We start from the raw sequence: 22,694 nt of genomic DNA, 5'->3' as shown, positions 1-22,694 counted from the left end.
AGCAATGACTAGAGAGGGAAAATCTTTCTTGCCTCAGCAGCTGTTACAGCCTGCAGATACTGCTGGAATCCCTCCTCTCACTGTGCCGGGGTTAGAGGCTGTCAAGCAACTGTGGGTTGCTTTGAAAATCTCCACTCTTCCTTGTCAATGTCTTAGCTGTTACACAACTGGCTGTTTGGGAAAGGCTCCGTCAACCCTACTTCAGAAAAACAGTTCTTGAAAGCTGTCACATTGTAAGGTATTTAGAATTTTTTTTACAGGATAAGGCACTGAAGTTTTCCTTGTAATTTGGACTCATTTAGTCTGTCTTCAAAGGCAGGAATACTTACAGCATCTGAGCTCAAATACAGAGCACAGCTCCATCAATTCCACTGAATTGAAAAACTGATTTTTCCCTCATAACACAGCTCAACACTTAAATGTGACTTCCTACCACAACCAGATAGGTAATTGCTTTTGAAATAGATGAAAGAGAAAATAAGAAAGGCAGTGTAATTAGTATATCATTTACTGAGCCGTTAGGGGGTCAAACATTGCCTGGGAGATGAGTAGAAAATAATTTGCTTATATTTGGAACTGCAGATTAACAGTTGTCAGCCTCTGCTTTAGCTGGAACTGCAATACAGACAACTTGGGATATGTAGGTGGCAAGAGGGAGGAGACTGAGTCAGTTATCTCCTCATTCTCTTGTCTTCCCACATAACCACTCAAGGAAACCATTGAAATTCACCAGTGAGTTAACTTGCTCAAATGTTTACTTCTGACTGGGTTTGGAGCAGTTGTCCTTATGGAGATTTGTGTTTTGGGAAGATCAGGCAGATCCATGATGGCAGTCCCTGCCTTCCCAAAGGAGAGCCTGCCTGCTGGCTCATTAGCCTGCAGGTGCATGTTCACCCCAGTGGTTACACAGCTAGGCTGGTAAAGCCCAAGGGAGCATTCCTCTTGGAAGGGACACCCTCCCCAGGCCCCAGCCACGTAACAGCCCCGTGCCGTGCCATACCATACCTGCGCTACGTCAGGGGCGCTGCCTTTCACGGGAAGGGTTTTATGTGCCACGGCTGCAAGATGGCTGAAATAGAAAACACGAGGAGAATGCTGAGAACAAGCAAGTCTCTTGACAAGAGGAGTGCTATGGGCTACAGAAAGCAGCAGAACTGGAAAAGCCACAACTGCAGCAGGCCAGAGAGTTATTTCCACCTGGCTGAGAGAGGGCACGGTTTTCTGTAGCCTGCATATTGTCACAGCATGCCATCAACACCTTCATGCTTGTAAAACAACCCCAAAACAATCTCTCCACCCCTCCTCCCCACCCCCCAAAACCAAACCAAAACCAACCAAACCCATATAAAAACCCAAACTGGTCTGGAAAGATTCTCAAGAGCCTGCCCTGTCATTCCCAAGGTGCATTATTCCTTATACAATTTTCCTTTATTCATTAAGGCTTTCCCTGTACACAGGCCTACAGCTTCTTCCAGCAGGTGTTCTCCAGTGTTTCACAGTGCTGTTAAAGCAGACAGGTCCCTACGGAGGTAACTTATATGCCATATAACTTACAATAGTATGCTTCGTCCATCTCAACACACAGGCTGAGATCTGTGGTTAAAAGGGGTTGGACAAAATTTCCTAGCCGAAATTTTAAGCTTTGAGAGTGTTATTATCACTCAGATCTGCTCTTTAAGGTAGGATTAGTCCAGTGTGATTTTGGGTTCAGATGCTCAGTTACAGCAACATGATCCTTTTTTGTTGAAAGCATTCAGTTTCTGGCTCCTTTGTTCCTGGTTCCAACCTCAATCTCTGTTACACTGTTTGCTATCCTACTTCATACCTTACCTGCTCCAGAGAAACTGTCCCACAAATTTACATCTTCCCACTATTTTTGCTCTTCAAAGCAGTGCAGACATGAGGCTTGCAGAGCCAGCTCAGGAACACCTGTCCTTACCAGAGACAGACAGCCAGTATCAGCATTCACCTTACCTAAGTGTGAGGAGGTAGCTGACAATGTGCTTGGGCTGCAGATCCTGAGAAGATCGATACAGGACCTCATCATACCTGTGAAGAAAGAGGAGGGTTGTTTGGTATAGAAGGGATTGGGAGGTGTACTCAAATATAAGGCTCATCAGACAGCTTAAGTCAGAACAAACACAACTGCAGAGTTAACAAGAACAATCTTCCCAACCAGACCTAAGCCATGTAATTTGCCCAGAATTGATTATTTCTTCCTCATTTGCTTATTGAAGGAGATTGCTTCTGCTTCTCATCATGCAAGCACTGTGGATGGCAGAGCTCAAGGAGGCAGGCTAGAGCAAAGAGAACACCAGCTGTATTTGCTCCTGGAACACTGTTTTACATTTCAACACTAACTGTAAGTTCCTAGGAGCAAAAAATACATATTAAATAAACAAGGCAGTCAAAATCGTCCCTTAGAGGATGTTGCTTTTACTAAATGCAGATTAGAATTTTAAGTAGCTAAAGGGAATCTCGCTACATTAGAAAATACAAAACCAAAGTGGGTTTACATAATCCTGGAAGAAAATCAACTTTTTAAAGACAGTATTAAACTGGATTATACAGGCAAAGTCATGGAGATCCATTTTTTTTCATATGTTCTGCTGTCCGCTTGTACACATCCTCTTTTTTACAGCCTGCAAAAAGCTACAAACCCTTCTGGGGCTGAACAGATTTCCAATTAAAAAGGCAGGAGTGGATTTCTTTGCTCAGCTCTCAGGCCCATCCTGTGAGAATGAAGACCTTAAGCCCACTGTAGGGGAGGATCAGGTTTGAGATCATCTTAAGAACCTAAACGTGCACAAGTCATGGGACCTGATGAAATCCATCCACGGGTCCTGAAGGAGCTGGCGAATGAAGCAGCTAAACCACTGTCCATCATATTTGAAAAATCCTGGCAGTCAGGTGAAGTTCCCGATGACTGGAAGAAGGGCAATATAACCCCCATTTTCAAGAAGGGGAATAAGGAAAACCCAGGGAACTACAGACCAGTCAGTCTCATCTCTGTGCCTGGCAAAAAACAGTTTCTCCTGGAAAGCATGCTAAGGCACATGAAGAAAAACGAGGTGGTTGGTGACAGCCAACATGGCTTCACTAAGGGGAAATCCTGCCTGACCAATTTGGTGGCCTTCTATGATGGAGCCACGGAACTGATGGACAGCGGCAGAGCAGTTCACGTCATCTACCTGGACTTGTGCAAAGCGTTCGACACTGTCCCGCACGACATCCTTGTCTCTGAACAGGAGAGACATCAATTTGATAGATGGACCACTTGGTGGCTAAAGAACTGGCTGGACGGCTGCACACGAAGAGTTGTGGTCAACAGCTGAATGTCCAACCGCAGACTGGTAACAAGTCGTAAGGAAGAAGTTTCTTACTGTGAGGGTGGTGAGGCACTGGAATGGGTTGCCCAAGGAAGTTGTGGATGCTCCATCCCTGGCGGTGTTCAGGGCCAGGCTGGACAGAGCCTTGGGCGACATGGTCTAGAGTGAGGTGTCCCTGCCCATGGCAGGGGGGTTGGAACTAGATGATCTCAAGGTCCTTTCCAACCCAAACCATTCTGTGATTCTATCCCTGCCAGCATGCCCAAGCTGAACTTCCCTTCCCTGAGCTCTTCCTCCTTTAAAGGCAAGGAAAACTGGGAGTGAGCTCTGACAGTGAGGGCTCGATGGTCACGTAAGAGCTATGGCACCAGGGAGGGAGCACTCCTCATTCCCTTGGATAGTAAACTACCACAACATCTCTTGCCTGTGCATTCAGCACCTCATCTTGGTCAGCACGTCCAAAGTGGGCACTGTTCAAACAGGAAAGATTCCTGCCTTTATAGCATTGTGCTAGAGATGTGAGAGACAAAAATCAGGGGAACTTCTGCATTGTCTCACAGACAACTGTATTTTGTCCCTGGTATTTGGAAAGAAAACTAGACAAACCTGAGAAGATGCTGAAGAACAGAGATGGCATCTGGCTCTTGCAAGCATGCCACGTTAACATCAGTTAGCTGCTCATTCCCATGCATCTGTTCTAAACTAAAATGTAAGAACAAAAAAAACCAAATATTGGATGAAAACTCGTTAGCAAAGCTGGACAAGAAAAACAGTAATTTGTATTTTTAAGGAAAAAGGGTAGGCATCTTCTGCTCAAGCTGAATGGAACATTGAGACAGATCGGCTGACTTCAACCCAAGATAACAAAATTTGTTCTAACCATTCAGGATCAACAGGATTAGAGATGTGCATGGACGACAGGTCCAGAAGCTGATGCTGAAAGGGCTAGGGAGGCCGTCAATACCCCAGTAACGGTACTGCAGCACCATCAATACCTAGATGATAAGGGAGTAGAAGAGGAATGGACTACAGAGAGGGATCAGGCTTGCATGATCTCCCTGAATACCATCTCCTGTTACCATTGCCTCAGACAGAATACCAGGTTGGTACAGGCCTTTGGCCTGATTGATACAAGAAGGTACCTTACATGCTTTTATGAAAAGCTGTATCCATGTCTGCATTCGAAATGCTCTGACAGATCATGGTAATCAATACAACTGTTCAAACTGGACTCTTCTGAAACTCTTTTTAGAAAGAATTAAATATGTTACATGTTTGACCTGAGTCAACAGGAAGGTCAAAACAACTTGGTTACAACAGTGAGAAATAACAGAATGATCAAAAAACACCCCTACTAGCTACAGTGGTAGCCTAAAACATCTAAGTTCTGTGATGTGGTATACTTTACAAGTACGGGCATTTTGTTTTTTAAATCAGTTTCCTTAATCCTAGGGCGACCGTTCTTCATCACTGACAGCAAGCGCACAGAGAGGCTGCTCCTAGAACTGAGGAAGTACATGGACAGTTAGCTCAGCCCTGTGGAAATGAGGCAGAAATTTCATTTTAATTGGATTGCTCTTCTGGGAAGTCTCAGTGACTCCTATCGTAAACTCACACCTCTGCTGCAGCGTGAGTATTTAGGGAAGGAGTTAACTCTACCAATGAACAAAGAAGTTAATAAGGTTAAAACACATGTCAAACTGTACTTCTGCACACAAATGCTCCTTCTTACCTATGGAGTCTGGCATGGGTGTACTGCAAGAACACACCTGTATCTCCACGACTCTGAAGAGCTCGGTCCCAGCTAAACTGATAATCAGATGACAGAAGGCCCCGGAAGTCCTGGAAGAATAAACTGAAGTCACCTGGATATGGCTCTCCATCTCTATTTTGACCTTTTCACACAAGATGCAAACACCTCAGGAGGCAGCTCAGACTCACCTGAATTATTAGTGCTGCAAGGCCAACTTTCTCTGCTGTCTCCATAGGGTTTTCTATCTCTTTGGTTGCTGAAGAGAAACAGAAAAAAAGGAATCATAAGTCTGTAGCAGCGTAACAGCTCCCTTGCTCAGATTGGAGATGCCAATAAAAAGCAGATCTTCCATAACTGTGAGCTAGCAATATGGAAATTGTCAGGATGCGTACAGCAAGTAGTCCAGGATATAAATCCTTCTTAAAAGTTGGGATACAGCTGTTTCAGATGGGCTTTTTTCCACTTCTCCTAGTATGTGTAATGCACGTTTTAATGTTGGAAGGGTTCATTACAACAGGCTGGATAAACTACACTGAATTCCTCTTCACAATTGAGACAGCCAATCTCCAAGATCAGGAGAAGAATGACAGGGCCATTCAGATTTTGTTTAAAAACTGATAAAAAACATCTCTAACTGATGTAGAGGCATAAACAGTCAAAGAAATACTGGTCCAAGAGCAAAGGGAGCATTTGGACATCCATTTAGGGAGTATTCACACCAGCCATCGTAGATGACCTAAACTGCTTATACTCAGAATCTGAACTGAATCATAGAATGTTTGGGTTGGAAGGGGCCTTAAAGCTCAGCTGGTTCCAACCCCCTGCCATGGGCAGGGACACCTTCCACTAGACTAGGTTGCTCAAAGCTCCATCCAGCCTGGCCTTGAACACTGCCAGCGATGGGGCAGCCACAGCTTCTCTGGGCACCCTGTGTCAGTGCCGCAGCACCCTCACAGGGAAAGATTTCTTCCTTCCAATCTAAACCTACTCTCAGTTTGAAACTGTTATCCATTGTCCTATCACTACGGGCCCTGGTAATACAGTCTTTCTCCATCTTTCTTATAAGCTCCCTTTATATAATGCAAGGCTCCTCAGAGCCTCCTCTTCTCCAGGCTGAACAAGCCCAACTCTTTTAGCCTGTCTTCATAGGGGAGGTGCTCCAGCCCTCTGATTGTCTTTGTGGCCTCCTCTGGACTTACTCCAACACGTCCCTCTTGAATTGGGGGCCACAAAGCTGGACACGGGACTTCCAGTGTCATCTCACAAGAGAGGAGTAGAGGGAGAGAACATGACAATTCATAGCCCTGAGAAGTCTCAGACTGGCTATTCTTTCAGCCTTTCCTCAGGATTTACCATATCTAATTTAGGAAACAGAAGTAAGGCAGAAATTCAAATGTAAGGGAGAAAATTTCTACAAGCACAGGTAGAATTTAGAAGCTAATAGATAAGCTCAGGGTAATGCTGCGGTGCCACCATCACTTCTTTTAGCTGTTCTTCTGCCTACTGCTTATGCAATGGAACGTGGGTCTGTACCTCTGCTGCGACAGTTTAGTCCAGCATCAAATAAGTTTGCTTTGCACTCAGCTATGCTACTAACCTTTAAACTGAAGTTCTAAGCTCCATTCCTCTCTGCAGTAAAACTGGTTTGAAAATGGGGTGATCACCCTTCTATCACTCTGCCTGCCTTCCCCTTGTCCATTCTACAAGCAAAATTATCTGGATTAAAAAAGCAGAGGAGGCAGACCAAAGAAGATGCACACTGCTTAACCTGTTCAGTTCATTCAGCACATTCAGTAACCCCAGAAAGCACAAGAGGGGGCAGCATTTCACTGGGAACTACTTCAATCTTTACTGCATCAGGAGGAACGGGCTCTAAAGCCACAGCCCCAGGTGCAGGCGAACATCCCCTTCGGCAGGTTCTCCTGCAGAGCAGTGACCTCCTGGGAACTCCAGAAACAGTCCCGAGACTGGGAGGATGACAAGGCAGTAGTTGCAGATAAGCTGCAGCCAGTCTTGCCAGAGAAAACTGTCAGAGCTACAAATCCTTTGGATGAAATCTGACATTCCCTGAACTCCAGCCCCAACCCCACTATCGACTAGTTCGTCCCTCCAGAAAAAAGCAACTGTTGTCCCCCAAAGGCAGGTGCTTCCTTCCCTGTGCAAAAGTGTGATGGAATAATGCCACTGGATATTAAAATTTGCAAATCTGTAAGGGATTTGCAAATCCCTTTAGGGAAGTTGACAGAGTTGCAAAGGATTATTTTTACACTGTTTATGTTATGGGAGATACAAACAGTGCACAGAGCGTATCACTGTGATTAGTCTGAGACAGGAAAAAGCGAAAGGTAGAAAAGACGACACAGTTTTGATCAACACAGAAAAGCAATTAATAAGACCTGAAGTAGCTAACTTTTTGCAGAAGCCATGTTTTGTAACATCCTTGAGCGAACTTCATTTAAAACATCTTCCAGGAAAACTACTTCTCCCCTCCGAGTCTTCATCCCTTGAACCAGACCAAAAGACACATGCTGGCACCTGTGGTGAAAAGCAGCAGGACCGAAAATTACATTTTAATCAAGAGAAATGTTTGCAGTGTGTTTGTTCAGAACTGGAATCTCTACCAGGAAACAGCAATAACAGCTGAATAAATAGCGCTGCGACGTGGGAAGCTTGGTGATAGAATCAGTAACTCACATTTCAGCAACCAAAGCTCCATACTTATTATATAATGGGAAAATTATGATCAGAATTATGATAACCTGGTCATTTGCGTGCTCTCGGGAACCTCTTTTGCTACTAGCTTTAGTACAGAGGACTCAGTGCAATAAATTGTAATGAACTGAGGAGAGGCAGGATGTAGACAGATCAAATTACTGTGGCAACACAGATCTGTTAATAAGATTAGAAAGGGAGTCATAATAATTCTATTGTGGGCACATTAAGCTAAAAGTGTAATTAATCATTGCTAATAATAAAACATCCATTGCTTCTGCTCACAATAACCCCAAGCATTACTCTGGATCCATAACTCAGGGTAATTTTAGCGCAACTTTAAGCACTGAGAAAGGAGGCAGACTAATATTCCTGAAAGCTAAAATCCTATATTTAACCACAAAAGACATGCAGTCTCTCAGAGAGGAATATGATTTAGTCTGCAGATCCATGACTGAGCTTTGCTCGGATTGCTAACAACGTCAGTAAATACAGTGAATAACAGCGGGGATACATTTCCCAGCAATAAATATTTCAAGCCTGAAGGTTGACTCAAACCAAATTCAGATTGCTGACAAAATACCATACTTTAAGAAGTAATCATTTAATATGTGATAACACAATATCCCAGAAGCTATGCTGTAATGTCTCTGAAAGGTTGTTTCTCTTTTTCACATCAAGCAGTTAAGAAAGCCCTGTGAAATGAGAGACAGGGCTGGTTTTCGCAGCCAGAGTTGTGATGTTAAAGCAGACCAGCAGGAGCAGACGTATGGATTGAGAAGGTTGGTGCCGAGGACCTGAGGCTCACATTGCACACAGTTCTGAGGGTTTGTTTTCTGACTGGGGTTTTTTTCCCCTCCTTGTTGCTTTAGTTGGGTCCTACAGGCCAAAAGTCTGCTTACACTCTGGGGTTCATTAGTTGCACGCCAGCAGCGCACCTTGGAGCTTAGTTTCATTCAAATTGCCTACATGATGTGTGCTACAGCATAGTGGTAGGTGGACAAAAGAGCACTCTGAAATGCCAATGTACATATCACCCATTCTTAAACAGAAAAAAAGATATATCATTAAGATTCATAAGTACATACCTTTCTGCCCAGTCATAACCCATAAGCTTTAGTATTTGGAACAAGTGTTGAAAGTGATTACTTTGACTTTTATCTGTCTAAGGAACAGAATAGGTGCATATCAGAAAACACTTCAAATTTGATAAGGATTAGTTTTCAACATGCAAACACATAACACCACAGAAATTGTGCTACTAAGTCACTGCAAGCAGAATTAAGACCTATGAAGACAGGCTAGATTTGAAAAGTGCAACAGCTGGAATCTATGGCAATAGGATTTTGCATCTTGTTAGAAAAGTACTCTACTTTTTCAGAAATTATTAGTGAAGGGAGAAGTTTGCAGTCTGACAGTGTGGATTATATTTAATTCTGCCTATACATAAGTGTTTTCATCTGCTTGGAGTGCAACATTGAATGGAATCTAAGTACCTCTTTAATAATATATGTCACATTTTAAAATGTTTTTAATATTTTGCTATATCACTGCATTTTTATGAAATAAGTCAGATTTTTTTAAATATAAATTGCTGAATGCACTGATTTACAGCATTACAACTAGAAAACCAATTTCATGTTCTTTTAAACAAGTGGATCTGATGAAAATAAGATGATCTTACTAAATAAGACTCAAGAGCCTCTATATAATTCTCCTGTAACAAGATCGGGATTCTGAAATGCATTTGTATTTAATAATTAAAGACTAAAATCATTGGTGTTCTCACTTCAACCCATGAAGTCCTCCCACCTCTGAGTAAAGTCCTAACCCAGGACAAAGTAGTGCCACAGAACAGCAGCAAAGCTCAGCCAGGCTGGCAGTTCTGTCCCACGGACTCTCCTAATAATTTATGTTATCGCCCTCTCATTTTATGACCCACATTCTCAGCCCTCGGAAAGCCACAAGTGATAAAAGTACTAATGGTGTCATAAAAGACCTCTGCAACCTATGCAAGGTTGAGAGACAGGCTGACCTGTCATTTCCAACTAGAATGAGATTGATAGTAACAGACCCATTGGTTGCATCACAGTCCAGTTTTGCTGCATGTCTGGTTGGATTGGGTGCAGATCAAAGAGGCCCAGGCAAGGAAGTAAACAGTTACTGGCATTCAACTATGAGCAACCAGGTAACTCTAGGCTGTTGCTTCCACGTTGGCTCACTCCATTCAGCCCACATCCTCATTTGTGCAAAGCAGCTACCCAACTATTTTCTTTCTTTCTAACTGTTCCTTCTCCCTTTGTCCTACTACCTCATGGTATAACCAATACAAATAATTACCTACCCATGTGAACTACACAGGAAACAGTCTCCTTAACTCCTAATGCATTGTGCTTTCACAGCCACACTGCTCTCTGATGCCAGTGAACCTTCCAGTCAGTAGAGGCAAAAAACCTCCCACCAAACCCAAGCAATTCCCCCCAAAAAAATACAAGAAAAAAATATCCCTGTTCTACGACCACATGTGGGAATGGTAAGCTACTGTAAGCTTCCTGAAGACTGAAAAGGACGAATGTAACTTAACCAAAAGTCACGTTAAACTATCTGTGTATGTAATTTTATGCTTACTGATCTCTCCCCCGCCCGAATCATGGTATTTGCCACATTATATTGCCTTTGAAAAAGCTGTACCAGAGAAGATACACGGGCATTACCAAACACACCACAAACAACATGCATTTTTTTTTCCACGTTAGTAACTGACTTCACCTAAAAGAATATGATTTTTAAAATGAGATTTTTTTTTCTAAATCTGTGAAAAAGAAGATTTAAAAGCATTGTGTGATATGTCCTTGGTAATACTAGAGCAAAAAAAGAGTTTCACACAAGTGAGGAGATAATCCTGCTCTTCATTCACATGGTCTAGGGTGAGGTGTCCCTGCCCACGGCAGGGGGGGTGGGACTAGATGATCTTAAGGTCCTTTCCAACCTTAACTGTTCTATGATTCTATGATTACTGATACTGTTGGAATTGTTAAAAAGCAAATAAAATCAAACCACGAAATATAACCAGATTCCTATCTACAATTGCTTCATCCATCCAGACTGATTAAGCTGCACTTTATGTGCAATTTCTACATAATGAAACGAAGGCACTGTTTGAAGCCATAAAAATTTACATTTCAGATAAGATATTAAGACTTTAGAGTAGACTTAGATTCATTTTAGATCATTACTTTCTAAAGTACTGTTTTACAACCCTTTGTAACACTAACAGCTTTTTCTGACTTGTTTAAATATTAATTACGACATTTATATAGAGTGTCAATTGAGTGAAAGTTTCTTTAACAGGAATTGCAATGAATTTTTATAACAGAGATTAACTCCAGAGCTGATTTTTCAACCATTTTGTGCATCCATCGTGAACTGAAATAGAACCAAGAAACACTGCTGCCATGCTGAGGCACACCTGCTGGGCAGTGAGGGCATCTATTTCCCTGCCAAAAATACCATGTGCTGAAGTCACATTGCAATAAGAGCCCCCCTGGATTATTGGACAGTCAAGCTCAAAAGTGTTTGGTCAATCTAGAATTACTTACCACATAAATCATGGTATCACAGCTATGCCTATTCATTCGGTCTATAGCAGCAGCCAGATCTCTGAAAGAGGTAACAAGAAACTATTTGGACTTTTAATCAAACATACCTCATTATTCGCCTCTTAGAAAAAGAATCTACTCTTATTGAGGGGAGAGGACTGCCTGATTAAAGGGATCCCTGTATGGATTACACAAAAAAGAGGACATGTATACTTTCTTAGTGATGTGTTTGAAATGTTGGAGTTTTTTTGTAAACCACTAGCTATGAAAATTACTGAAGAAAGTATCTATGTGCAGAGCTAAGTCTCATCTCTGTCTGTCTACTGGGACAACCAATCCACTAGGACTTGAGAGAAACAAACGCCTCCTGGAAAACTAACCCTCATGCACTATGTTATGTGATAAAAAGCTCGTCTTCACACACACAAAGTACTACAGAGAAACACCTTGCTCGAGCCCCTCCTAGGACTGTCACAGGAGAGCTATCAGCCCCATGTCCCAGCCTGAAACTGGCCTCAGGGGTTACCAGGAACAGCTCTCCAGACCACCTTCTGACTGGGAGAGGTTACTGTCTAAGGGACATGGGAAACATACCATGCAAGGGAAAAGCATTTTGCAAACCTTAACCATTCTATGATTGCACAAGACTTATTATGAGATGCTCAGGGGAGGAACCAAAGATGAGAAAAGATAGGGAAAAGATGATCAAAAGTACACGTGGTTTGTAAACTGACTGCTCATTAGTATGATAGTCTGTTTGTGCCCTACACTTGATCAGCACAGTCTGTCCTGTCTTCTCACTAAACTCCATTTCAAACTTTTCCTGGGTGAGGGAGGTCTCTCTTCTGTGTTCATGTGTGTTTGGAGATCTGAGTATCAGTAACTGGAATTGCAGACTACAGCTCATATAGGCCATGCATCTGTGGTCCAGCAACTGAAGGGACTGGAGATAAGTGAAATTAAGTGATAGCAACTGAAATACGAGCATTGGTCAGTCACATGGCCAAGGTGTCTCTGCTACCAACAACTGGAGTGAGGGAACACATACCCACATGTGATGGACAGCAAATATCATCGAATCATAGAATGGTTTGGGTTGGAAGGGACCTTAAGGCTCGTCTAGTTCCAACCCCCCTGCGATGGGCAGGGACACCTTCCACTAGACCAGGTTGCTCAAAGCCCCACCTGAGCTGGCTTTGAACACTGTCAGCATCGAAGCTCAGCTACTGCAGGGATACATATTTTGCATACATAGTCTGTACATAGAATACATGTGTATTACTTATGTAGATAATCTGTATCACATACATAGGGGTGTGTGTATATATATACACACATTCATACATGTGTATTTCTTCACACTAGTAGATCTTCATCCTACTCAGACAGAGGGGAACAGAATGAGGCCAGTTGTGCTGAGTGGTTTTGTCTGTGATGCCCTGTTTGGTTGGCTGTGTGTATATATGAGTTTGTGTGCCTGCTGGAAACACGTGCTCAGCCTCACTACTGGTTGGACCTGTGGGCATGGATCTGTGGCAGCCTTGCCTTTGTCAGGCTACAGGATTCAGCAGCTCCCTAATGTTCAGGGCCGATTGCAGCATCTCTGTAACACCCTTGCCCTGAAAAGCTGTACACACTTTACCCTGAGGGCTAGGCATCTGATCTATTTACATTACTGGCACAAAGAAACTGTTAAGGCTTCCATATTAAAATACCCAAGTGGAATTCTAGGATACTGATGAGAAGGCAGGAAAACAGTGCTAAAATTGATGTTACAGTGCTGGTGGTCCACTGAATCAATGAAGACATGGCTGAACAAGCCATTTTTTTTCTGCATTGCACTGTCAATAAGCATTTTAAGCAAAGGTCTTTCTAAAATCTTCATTATTTGGCAGGTGTTTATTAGATGAAGAGATCCCAGCTTTGTGTTTGAAGTTACTAGCTGGAGAAAGTATTACAATTTATGGAAAGAGGAGATTTACTAACAGACTGCTGAGGGGAAGGAAACATATTTAAAAGTAGTTGTTTTTCCTGAGCCATTTTTATCCCATCACAGTTACATTGCTAGTTCCAGTTACAATTACTCATTAGTGAAGGTGTTCCATCCCAGAAATAAAAAGCTTCAAAATCTGTACTATCAGCTACAAATGTACTCACATACAAAAGTTTACTGGCAAAATAAATGGCAAGAAACACAGCTGGGCTTACTTGCCTTGTGATATAAAGAGATGTCCCATCACTGCGCACGACGGTGGAAAACGATGAGAGGTCTTTCTTTTCTGAAAGATCCACAATTCCTGTTCCTTTTCTGTAAGTTGAGAGAAAACACTGAAGTAACTGCAAGCCACATCAAATATGCAGGTAAGTTCAGATAAGACAGAACCAAAACAAAGCCTCTTGCCATGGACTCCCTCTCCTCCCACCACAGACAATCTCATTCTTTTCTCTGAATGACTACCTCCTTTCAGTCTTTTTGAAAACCATTCCTCTAGGTTTGTTGTCACCACTGATGCCAGGGAGCAGCCTGCCCACATTCTGGTGCATTACATGACTACAGCTTCTGTCCCAGTTCAGCCAGGCAGCTCCTTCAAGGCAAGGATCTCACCTGACTCTGCTCGCTCAATGGCACATGCAGCTAACAAACCAATTAACAGCCCAGAAGGCCGTTAGGAGTTGAACGCTGTCTTTGTACCTGCTTTATCATGACCAGGCTTCTGTGCTAGCCATAGAAATTCAAACTTAATTTTTCACTGTGACTGCACAAATCCTGTTGGTGTTCTACTAGAACAGCTACTAAAACCATCTAAAGAAAACTCTTCCCCTTAGATTAGGTACAAACCTCATTCATCATATCTATTTGAAATGCAGCTGACATGTTAAGTAAACTACACCAATAGATGGAATAACGAGTTCATACACTGTTTTCTGAAGGAGTCCTTTATCCTCCAGCATCTTTAGAACTTCCTGGGACTTCTCTTGGTAAAATGACTCTCCGGAATATTCATCAAAGTGCACTCCTAGACGCTGCAAAGTTCCAAGCATACCAAAGAAGGGTAACGTTGTTAAGAATGAGGCTAAAAATTTCTTCAAATTACAGCAGTTGTAGGTTTGTGTCACAGGTCTCAGAGTGCAAAGATTAATTTTATTCCAGGAAATGTCACTTCACTAGTAAAAAGGAAAGGATGTTTGGATTTCAATTTAATCCATTTCTGCATTAGAATTAATCTCCCTGAGGTGAATAAACAGTGTTGGATAGAATGTTCATGAGAAATTAGGCATAAACTGGATAGAGCAATTAGTACAAAAATTCTGAGCTAAGTCTCTAACTTGCTGTGCTGGAGGTGAAACCAGTGGACTGCAGAGGAGCTACTTGAACATAAAACCAATCTTGTTATAAAAGGATACTAATAGACATTTTACAAAGCGGGAGCTGCTCACATGCATTGCTGAGCATACAGAAATCACCATTACTAGGAAGGCTGAGGGTACACCTAGGAGAGATAGGATGAACTTAACTGTCAAAACTGTGTGAAATACAACAGTACAAAAGACAAGTTGCTTAACTGGGGGCAACAAACTGTCAGTCCAATAGCTTGACACTTATTAGTTTGAATGGAATTGGAAAAGATCTAGCCGTGCCAGCCATCATGTGTTCAATGAGGAGTGACCACCATGATGCAGCCGCATACACAGCCCAATACCCCCTTACCCTGTCAGGTCAGCTTTCCACTAGAATTACTGAGGTTGTGTCTCACTTAGGAGATCTTAACTTACAGTACTTGGCACGAACCCAGTGATATGTTTCAGGGAAGAAACTGAAGCACAGCCAAGTGATCTGGATTACTGTGGAAGGGAAAAAATTGAAGCACAGCCAAGTGATCTGGATTACTGAGGAAGGGGCAGGCCACTTCTCTCTTAACTTTACAATCAAGGATGAAAGAAGACGTGACCAGTTTCCACAAATACATCAAGAGGAAGGACATGGAAAAGTGCAGTTTTAAGTAAAGAATACTACTAAAAGAAAGAAGTGGTATAAAACGAGTCACAAATTCTTTGGAGCTGCAAGTGAGGAAAAAAAGTGTCTAAGCCCATCAAAACTGGGCACCCATTCCAGAATCTCATTGCAAGAATGTGGGAAAGAAAAACATGTGCTTGTTTTCAGACAGATTCAGTTGGTTCTTGAGTAAGACTACATAGTATTAATACTAAGAAACTGGATTCAGTGACAGAAGGTGTTCTCACTCCTGTTTCCCAAATTCTCACAAGATTAATTCTGTGGGTAGTGGCACAAATATCTCCCACAAAACAGTGGACACTGACTCCATTCTTGAGATTACAGTATGCAACAGATGGCTGTATATTAGCTCAACTCAACCTGCAGGTAACTTATGCACTGATTACTACTGTAAACTCCTTCTGCTATAATTTCTTACACTCGATTTAATACACAACATACACAGCTCTGCATTACAATATTGGAGCAGAAATGTGAAAACAGAGTTATCTCCTAATAAAATTTATTGCATGGAAACAGTTAGGGTTAGTGGGTTGTTGCTGACTTCAAAGATAAGGCAAAACTGAACAACATTTATCTAACACCAATTTACTTTGTTGCTCAGCACCATACTCCCAGCTTCAGGGCTTCTAAAAAGGGAGAATTAGCCTAAGGGCCAATTACCAACTACACGGACTCCATTCAGTAAAATGTATCTAGGGTGTCAGCAACTAAAGTGATGGGCTGCTTGGATGTTAAATCAACTACTGTGCTTTTTCCAAACAGAATGCGGCATAACCTGGAATACTGGGAAATATCTTTCCCGCAACACTGTAAAGTTTACTGGAAAGGCAATGAATTGACAACATTACAGCAACCTCTGTTCCTAAGTCAGTTCACTGCTTGTCAGCCTCTTGGATGAAAAGGTGCTGTGCACTGACAAGTAGATTGATGGAGCAATAGATTACAAAAGACCATTTTACCAACAACACAGAAAAAGCAGTGGATGATTTGTACCTTATAAATTCGGATGTATTCCTCAATACTGAAGTCTCTAAATTGTTTCCAAAGTGACAATGTCTGCTCATCATGTTCCTCCAGTTTTCTAAAGAAATCCTTTGCCAGCTTTTTCACGTTTTCATCTTCTGCTTCTTTGTTAATCTGCACATACACCTAAAATATAATGGCACTGAAAATGCTGAAGAAGTATAATCCTCTCCTCCACTAAAATTATGCAAACTTCTATGAGAACAATACAAATACATTTAAAGATGACATTTGTAACGTCAAAATTGTAAAGACATCTTAAAGCAACACATTTCCCATTTAAAGGGCGAATGACAGTGCAAACTCCAACAGGAAAATGTGCAGCTTATCATGAAACAAGACTAATGTCATAATTTCTTATTGCTGTCGCTACTGTCCTCTTCATAACCTTGAAACAACTGCAGCAGTAGAACATGGAAGAACTAACTTATGTATGAAAGGGAAACCATCACAGATTTTTAAATTAAGAGACTTTTCTTCAGAGGACCACGAAGTTGATATTTATAACAACTGCACTACCTAAAAGTGAGATGGCAGCTGAAGCAGCAAAATCCTAGATAGAAAGCAACCCAGTTCTGATGCAAAAGCCACTTACTTATGGTGCTCTATACCCATACTAACACATGCTAGTACATATACATATACCCTGCTAGTATAATTTCTCTACTTCAGATACAATAATGGTAATGTATTAGACATTGTGAGAGTAAATGGATTTCATCCTTCAAGGTGAAGCATTGTACTTGTCCTAATGTTTGATATGCAAGAATGTTATCAAAGCAGGTGCACATTATGATTTCCATACCAACACATTTCAACAAAGTACAATAATACCACATGAGACAAGACTTTAAGCCCCACTTAAACCCCAAGAACATTATTTATTAATTAAAATACTTTTTTAAAACAGGTAAAAATACAACAGCAGCCAAGAGTAAAATCACTTCAATCAACGAGTGACAATTATTTCCAGCAGCTTTAAAAAATATCTATTATCTCATGAACACGCGGTGCATATAGATATAAAATTCAGCCATTCAGTGGCTCAAGTCAAGCATATGAATGTCAACATCTGGCCAGACACACACGCTGGCCCTGTCAGTTTGCTAAAAGCATTACAAACTCTTGTATTAGACAACTTTACCTCTGTACAGCAAATTTGGCTCTGCTGTTCATTAACACATTCTTTATATCCAAAGGCCAAATATTCACCCAGACAACAATTCCTTGCTTTCCACATGTAGAGTCTTGAAAGCCCATGGAAAAGTTCTTAAAAAGTTAAAGTACTGTGTAAAAGTAATTAAATTAACTAGTGGTTACACCATGTATTTCAATCCAAACAGTTCACTGCTGGTTAACTTTCAGGTCTTTCTAAGAGTTTTGTTCCCCAAATCCTTACAATCTTGATAAAAACTAAATAATTCTAAAAACATCACTCCTGCAATGTTCAGGCAATGAGTGTGCCAACAGTACCTTGCTCAAGTGGGTTCTGCCTATTCAAGAGAAAAAAGAAAGAAAACGAAAAGCTTCCACAGCAAAACTCTTGAACTTTTCCCCTTCCTTTTATGCCCCAAGACTTTTAGAGATTTAGAGGCAGTTCTGCTGACAAGCCTCAAAGATTAATGTTTGCCTGGTTCTGCCACAAAAAAGAAATTTAAAGGGAAAATGCAATCCCTTCTCAGTAGCTTCACACATGCTAACATCCCCCTGCCTCAAATCTTTGATGTTATAAAGCAAAAATAATGCAAAAGGCATGTTTGCATCTGGCTCTTGACCAAAATGGAAGGTGCAAAGATGTTTGAAAGGTACATTTGCCTATACATTTATCATATGAAAACTGTGGAAATTTTCTTTTTAAATGAATTATCAGAAATATTAATTTCACACAAAAACAGAAGACCAGCACTTTGAAACATCTTGATTTTTTATATAAAATAGGAATGCAGCTGAACAAACAGTTAGAAATTGGGAATATTTGAGAAATATACGCTGGTGGGCGTGGCGGGCAACCAAAAGGGCCACCTCCTGCAATGAACCAGTCCTCCCTATGGCTGGAAAGCATTCCCTGAATGCTTGTTAGCAGAAACTGCACCTCCTGGCTCTTTCACACTGATGGAAGAAAGAAGAGCTTTCTGCAGAGCCAGCACAGTATTCTGGAGTGACGATCTCTCCTCCAGCTAAGGCTCCATATTAGATACAAAAGACTTTAAAGACCCTTTCTGCCCAGTGAAATCTGTACTGAGTGATGGAAATTAAGTATTACGTATTCTAAAATTACTAACAAGAGGATTTTTACACCATACATGCAACTTTGGTACCCAACATGTTACAGCATCAGATGTGAGACTCCATTTCCACTGCAGTCATCGCAGTGAACTTAGTGGTCCTCTATGGTCGGTTAAGACGGCTGACAGCAGTCAAGTCAGCTGGTAGGAGCAGTAATCAATGCAACCTAAGTACCCATATGATTACCTCCTTTATGGGACATATTTTTCAGCCTAATGAACCCTATCTCTGCTGCCATGGCCTAGTGAAAACTCTCTCTCCTGCCATGGCCCAGGCTAGCACTGGTCCATCAAGTAAGGTTGTTTAAATCCAACATGAGTCTCATCATGACCTTGCAGACATGGCATTCTGTACAAAACCAACAGCCAAGTTAAATGGACCGTCCTCTGAAATGCCTAGTTGAACTTACCTCAAAAAGATGTTGCAAAGGACTGGATTTTAGCTTTTCTTTGTTGCCAAAGCACTGGAAACCAACACCCAATAAGCCTTGAATAACAATTAAATACAGAGTTAGACAACAGCCAGAGTATTGTTTTGTTGAAGTCTAGTCTTAACACTGTACGTAAGAAAACAAATGCCTTACATTTTTGAACAATATGATGGTGTATGCTAGGAAAAAAACCAACAACAAAAAAACCCTTCCACAACAAATCAAAAGCATAACCTTTTATTCCACTGTATGAAAAAACCCCAAAACTATAATAGCTAGAAACTAGTAAGAAATACTATGCTGATTTTTCAATTCCTCATAAATGGAATTTGTGTTTCTGGACTTGTAGAGAAAATTATCTTTTACACAGTAAATAAATGAGAAGTCATACAGTGGCAACTGTCCAGTAACAGAACATGCTCAAAACTCCTTGTTTTGCTTCCTCCCTTACTAGTAGTATCATTTCCAAGACAATACTGGGACACAATATGGTATTCCACATACCACACATACAGTATTTTCAAGGGAACTTTTTGCTGAATGCTGAGAATATGCAGCTTTTTTCACATATCCAATTTGGCTTCAGCACTTTCTGAAAGCCATCTGAAAGGGCAACAAATCAAATCACAATCTAAATCAAAAGAGCTCATTAAGTCCTTCAGTAATCTAGCAATATTAACCCTGCAGCCTCTCATCTGAGGCTGCTTTTAAGCAGCTCATTCCTCTGAGCTGACAAGGACCAGGACTGATGTGAAAACAGCATCTGAGGAATAGGTATGCAGGTATCCCTTTGAAAAGCACTCTGCAACTAAACAAGTAGCACTGTCTCAAGAACTTCCCTCTTGGAAACACTGAGTGCAGTAGGAGCCGTGTCAGACTTAGGTAAGAAAAACATGTTAGGGTTTAGGAAATAAAATTAGTCTAATCCTATTTAAAGGGAGTTTCTTTAAGGACAGCTTGTTCTATGAGCAATCAGAGCTTGATTTCCTAATGATCTCTCTTGGATATTAGCATACCTACATATTCCACTTTTCAGCGCTGGCTTCACACTCCAGCACCCAGCAAGACTGACAGCTTTTATTCTACCCTAACACATCCTTCCACACATTCCTGTCTTCCCCAAACTATCCCCAGCCCTTGTTCTACTTGCCAATTATTGGCAAGATGCAGCATGTGTTGGGACTGATTCTGACTTAGATGTGCTGACTGGTTAGCCGGCAGGCTAAACACAGAAGTCAACTTTCTCTCCCAGAAGGTATTACATTGTATTTCTACCCCTACTCAGCTGCCAACTGTCACAATACCAGAAGAAATTTGTTCTCAGAGACATTTTTCTTTGTCAGATCAGGGTGAAGTTGGCCAATGGGTTCAACATTTATTAGGAGCAGTGACAGGAAGACAGATGGACAGACAGAATGATTGCATAAGATTTGTTACCTTAAGAAACCTGCCCCAAAACTTCCTAAAGGTTGAGGACTTCTCTGCCATGTTTCAGCAAAATATGTTTTCAATTACTATGTTTTAAAGCCTCTGACAATAGTTGTTGTAATAGAAATGCTGACAGATCATTAATTATAGTACTGCTTCTGGGAAAGGACCATTATAATAATAATCCTATGCTACAGTTTTGTGAAGCATGACTACATTATTTGTTATAAAACCCACCATATACGTGAGCTGAGCCAGCCCAAATAAAGAGCACCCATTGCGAAAGAAACAGTTGGAACTACTAGGTCAAAAGCGTGAGTCTAACAGTTGTGTGCTGCACAACAGGTACACATGCAACTGACAGGCACTGTGATCTTTATGCTTTCAGGAAACTTAGTATGAAAATACATAAAGTTCCTGATATTCAGATTTAGGAGTACAATTTAGTATTTTCAAAGACAGAATAAATGAGGTCAGCTGAAAAGCCCTTTAACCACATTGCATTTCATTGCTTAACTGTCATTGCCACATTTGTTATACAATAGCGTAGCCATAAAATTATGTCTAAAGGGCAAAAATGAATGAAATACGCAATGATGAAATTTACTGAATTTTAGGAGAACTCATTCTGCATTCAATTCCTATGAAACAAATCCTAAGTGAAGCAAAGCTCTGCTATAAACTACTGCTTGATCAGAAACAGAATCGGGAAAGATGAGTTGTGGAGGAAATAAATTAACAACGGAAAAAATACTCTGTTACTGCTCTCACAGTCATAAGAATGTTATTCTCTACTGTCTAAACCCAAGGAATTTACTCTTGAAGGAAAATAGGTGGAACTGAATATATTTCAGTTAGCTTATCTATGCTGATGAACCGGAATATATAAATAGAGCAGATGTAGGGTATTTACGCTAGGTTTCTAATGCAGCTCTGTTCATAACATTGGTTCATTAATGTCCCCATACACAGCAGTACCAGTGAAACTGGGCTGGAATGAGAAAAAGTGGCCGCTTAGTACATACTGCACTCTGTGTTTGCTATTTAAAAACAAACATATGGACACGGTTTTCAGAACCTACTGCAAAAGATGTCGGAGAATTTTATAGTTTTCACAGGTGTCCCAGCTTTCAAAAATGAGGAAGTGGGCATGGCTGCCTTTTTTAATGCCTAAAAATATGTCAAAAACAGCTTGTGGGGGGAAATTTGAAAAGGAGAGGAGACTATGGATCAATTTGAAATGCAAGATTAACAACAGAAATCAATGAAGTTGTTAATTCTATGGATGAATCAACTGTCATATAAGAGGAGTATTTACAGATCCAGCAGTCAGACATTAATGATCTCTGGCCAGGCAATAAATATCAAGCCATGCTAGGCTGCACATGAGAGGATTTTTCAGTCCTCACTTATTTGATGGACATTTCAGAAGAGGTGGGAGTGTGTATGTGTGTACATGCAAACGCATATGCATGCAAGATCAATAGTCTTCTACAGCCTATTCACTTGCATATTCTCCACCTACCCACCTCTCTTTTGCTACATCTCAAAGGGAAACTGAATATTCTGGAGGAAGTGTTAGGATATCTTTAAAGATACAAACTCTCCGGGCCTCAACCTGCCAAAATACAGTTGCTGTGGGAGGTAATTATGCTTCTATGAATAATGAAGTCATTTCCAGAGGGAACAACAACAAAAAAACCCCAAACAGATAAAGAAAACATACAAAGACAACCAAATACAAAGCATACATTTTGTTCCAATTATTCTATTGTTGTGTGTAGAGGTGTGGCATAGGTAAGTTAGCAAGTTTACTTTTCCACAGCTCTTCCATGTGCAAAATCTGAATAAAACAGTATCACAGGAGACAGGCAACAGCTATGGTAATATATACACATTTTGTCTGGAGGCAGCAACAGAAGTCTGCTCAGCTGTGAGAGCTCCAAAGGTCTAACCAGTACACTCAGAAAATATTTATACTGCCCTTTAAAAATAAACCCCAAATTACATATACGTAATCTGAGAGAGGAGCTACTGAGGGACAGAGGGCAAATTTCCTCCTGTTATTTCCTGTACAGCAGTATAAGTCATACTGCTGATGAATCAGTCTGGATTG

At 41.2% G+C, this 22,694-nt stretch overlaps 1 protein-coding gene across 7 annotated transcripts in view; it reads right to left on the bottom strand.

Moving 5' to 3' along the window:
* Positions 1-22,694, bottom strand: part of RARS2 (arginyl-tRNA synthetase 2, mitochondrial) — a 29,859-nt gene that overhangs the window by 486 nt on the left and 6,679 nt on the right. For 3 of the 7 annotated variants that reach the window (XM_030490912.1, XM_030490911.1, XM_030490913.1), the window contains 12 exons: positions 19,130-19,206; positions 16,405-16,560; positions 14,311-14,417; positions 13,606-13,701; positions 11,394-11,454; positions 8,883-8,959; positions 7,493-7,617; positions 5,271-5,338; positions 5,062-5,171; positions 3,936-4,031; positions 1,975-2,049; positions 1,006-1,069 (listed from right to left, as the gene is read on the bottom strand). In XM_030490912.1, coding sequence (XP_030346772.1) covers positions 1,006-1,069; positions 1,975-2,049; positions 3,936-4,031; positions 5,062-5,171; positions 5,271-5,338; positions 7,493-7,617; positions 8,883-8,959; positions 11,394-11,454; positions 13,606-13,701; positions 14,311-14,417; positions 16,405-16,560; positions 19,130-19,206 — 1,112 coding nt within the window. Of the gene's footprint in view, positions 1-1,005; positions 1,070-1,974; positions 2,050-3,935; positions 4,032-4,209; positions 5,172-5,270; positions 5,339-7,492; positions 7,618-8,882; positions 8,960-11,393; positions 11,455-13,605; positions 13,702-14,310; positions 14,418-16,404; positions 16,561-19,129; positions 19,207-22,694 lie in introns of those variants that run through there. The other 4 variants (XR_004389927.1, XR_003992071.1, XM_030490914.1 and 1 more) reach the window with 4 other exon arrangements.

Source organism: Strigops habroptila, chromosome 6 (genome assembly GCF_004027225.2).
Source record: "Strigops habroptila isolate Jane chromosome 6, bStrHab1.2.pri, whole genome shotgun sequence".
NCBI lineage: Eukaryota > Metazoa > Chordata > Aves > Psittaciformes > Psittacidae > Strigops > Strigops habroptila.
This window is presented reverse-complemented; position numbering and strand designations above follow the sequence as displayed.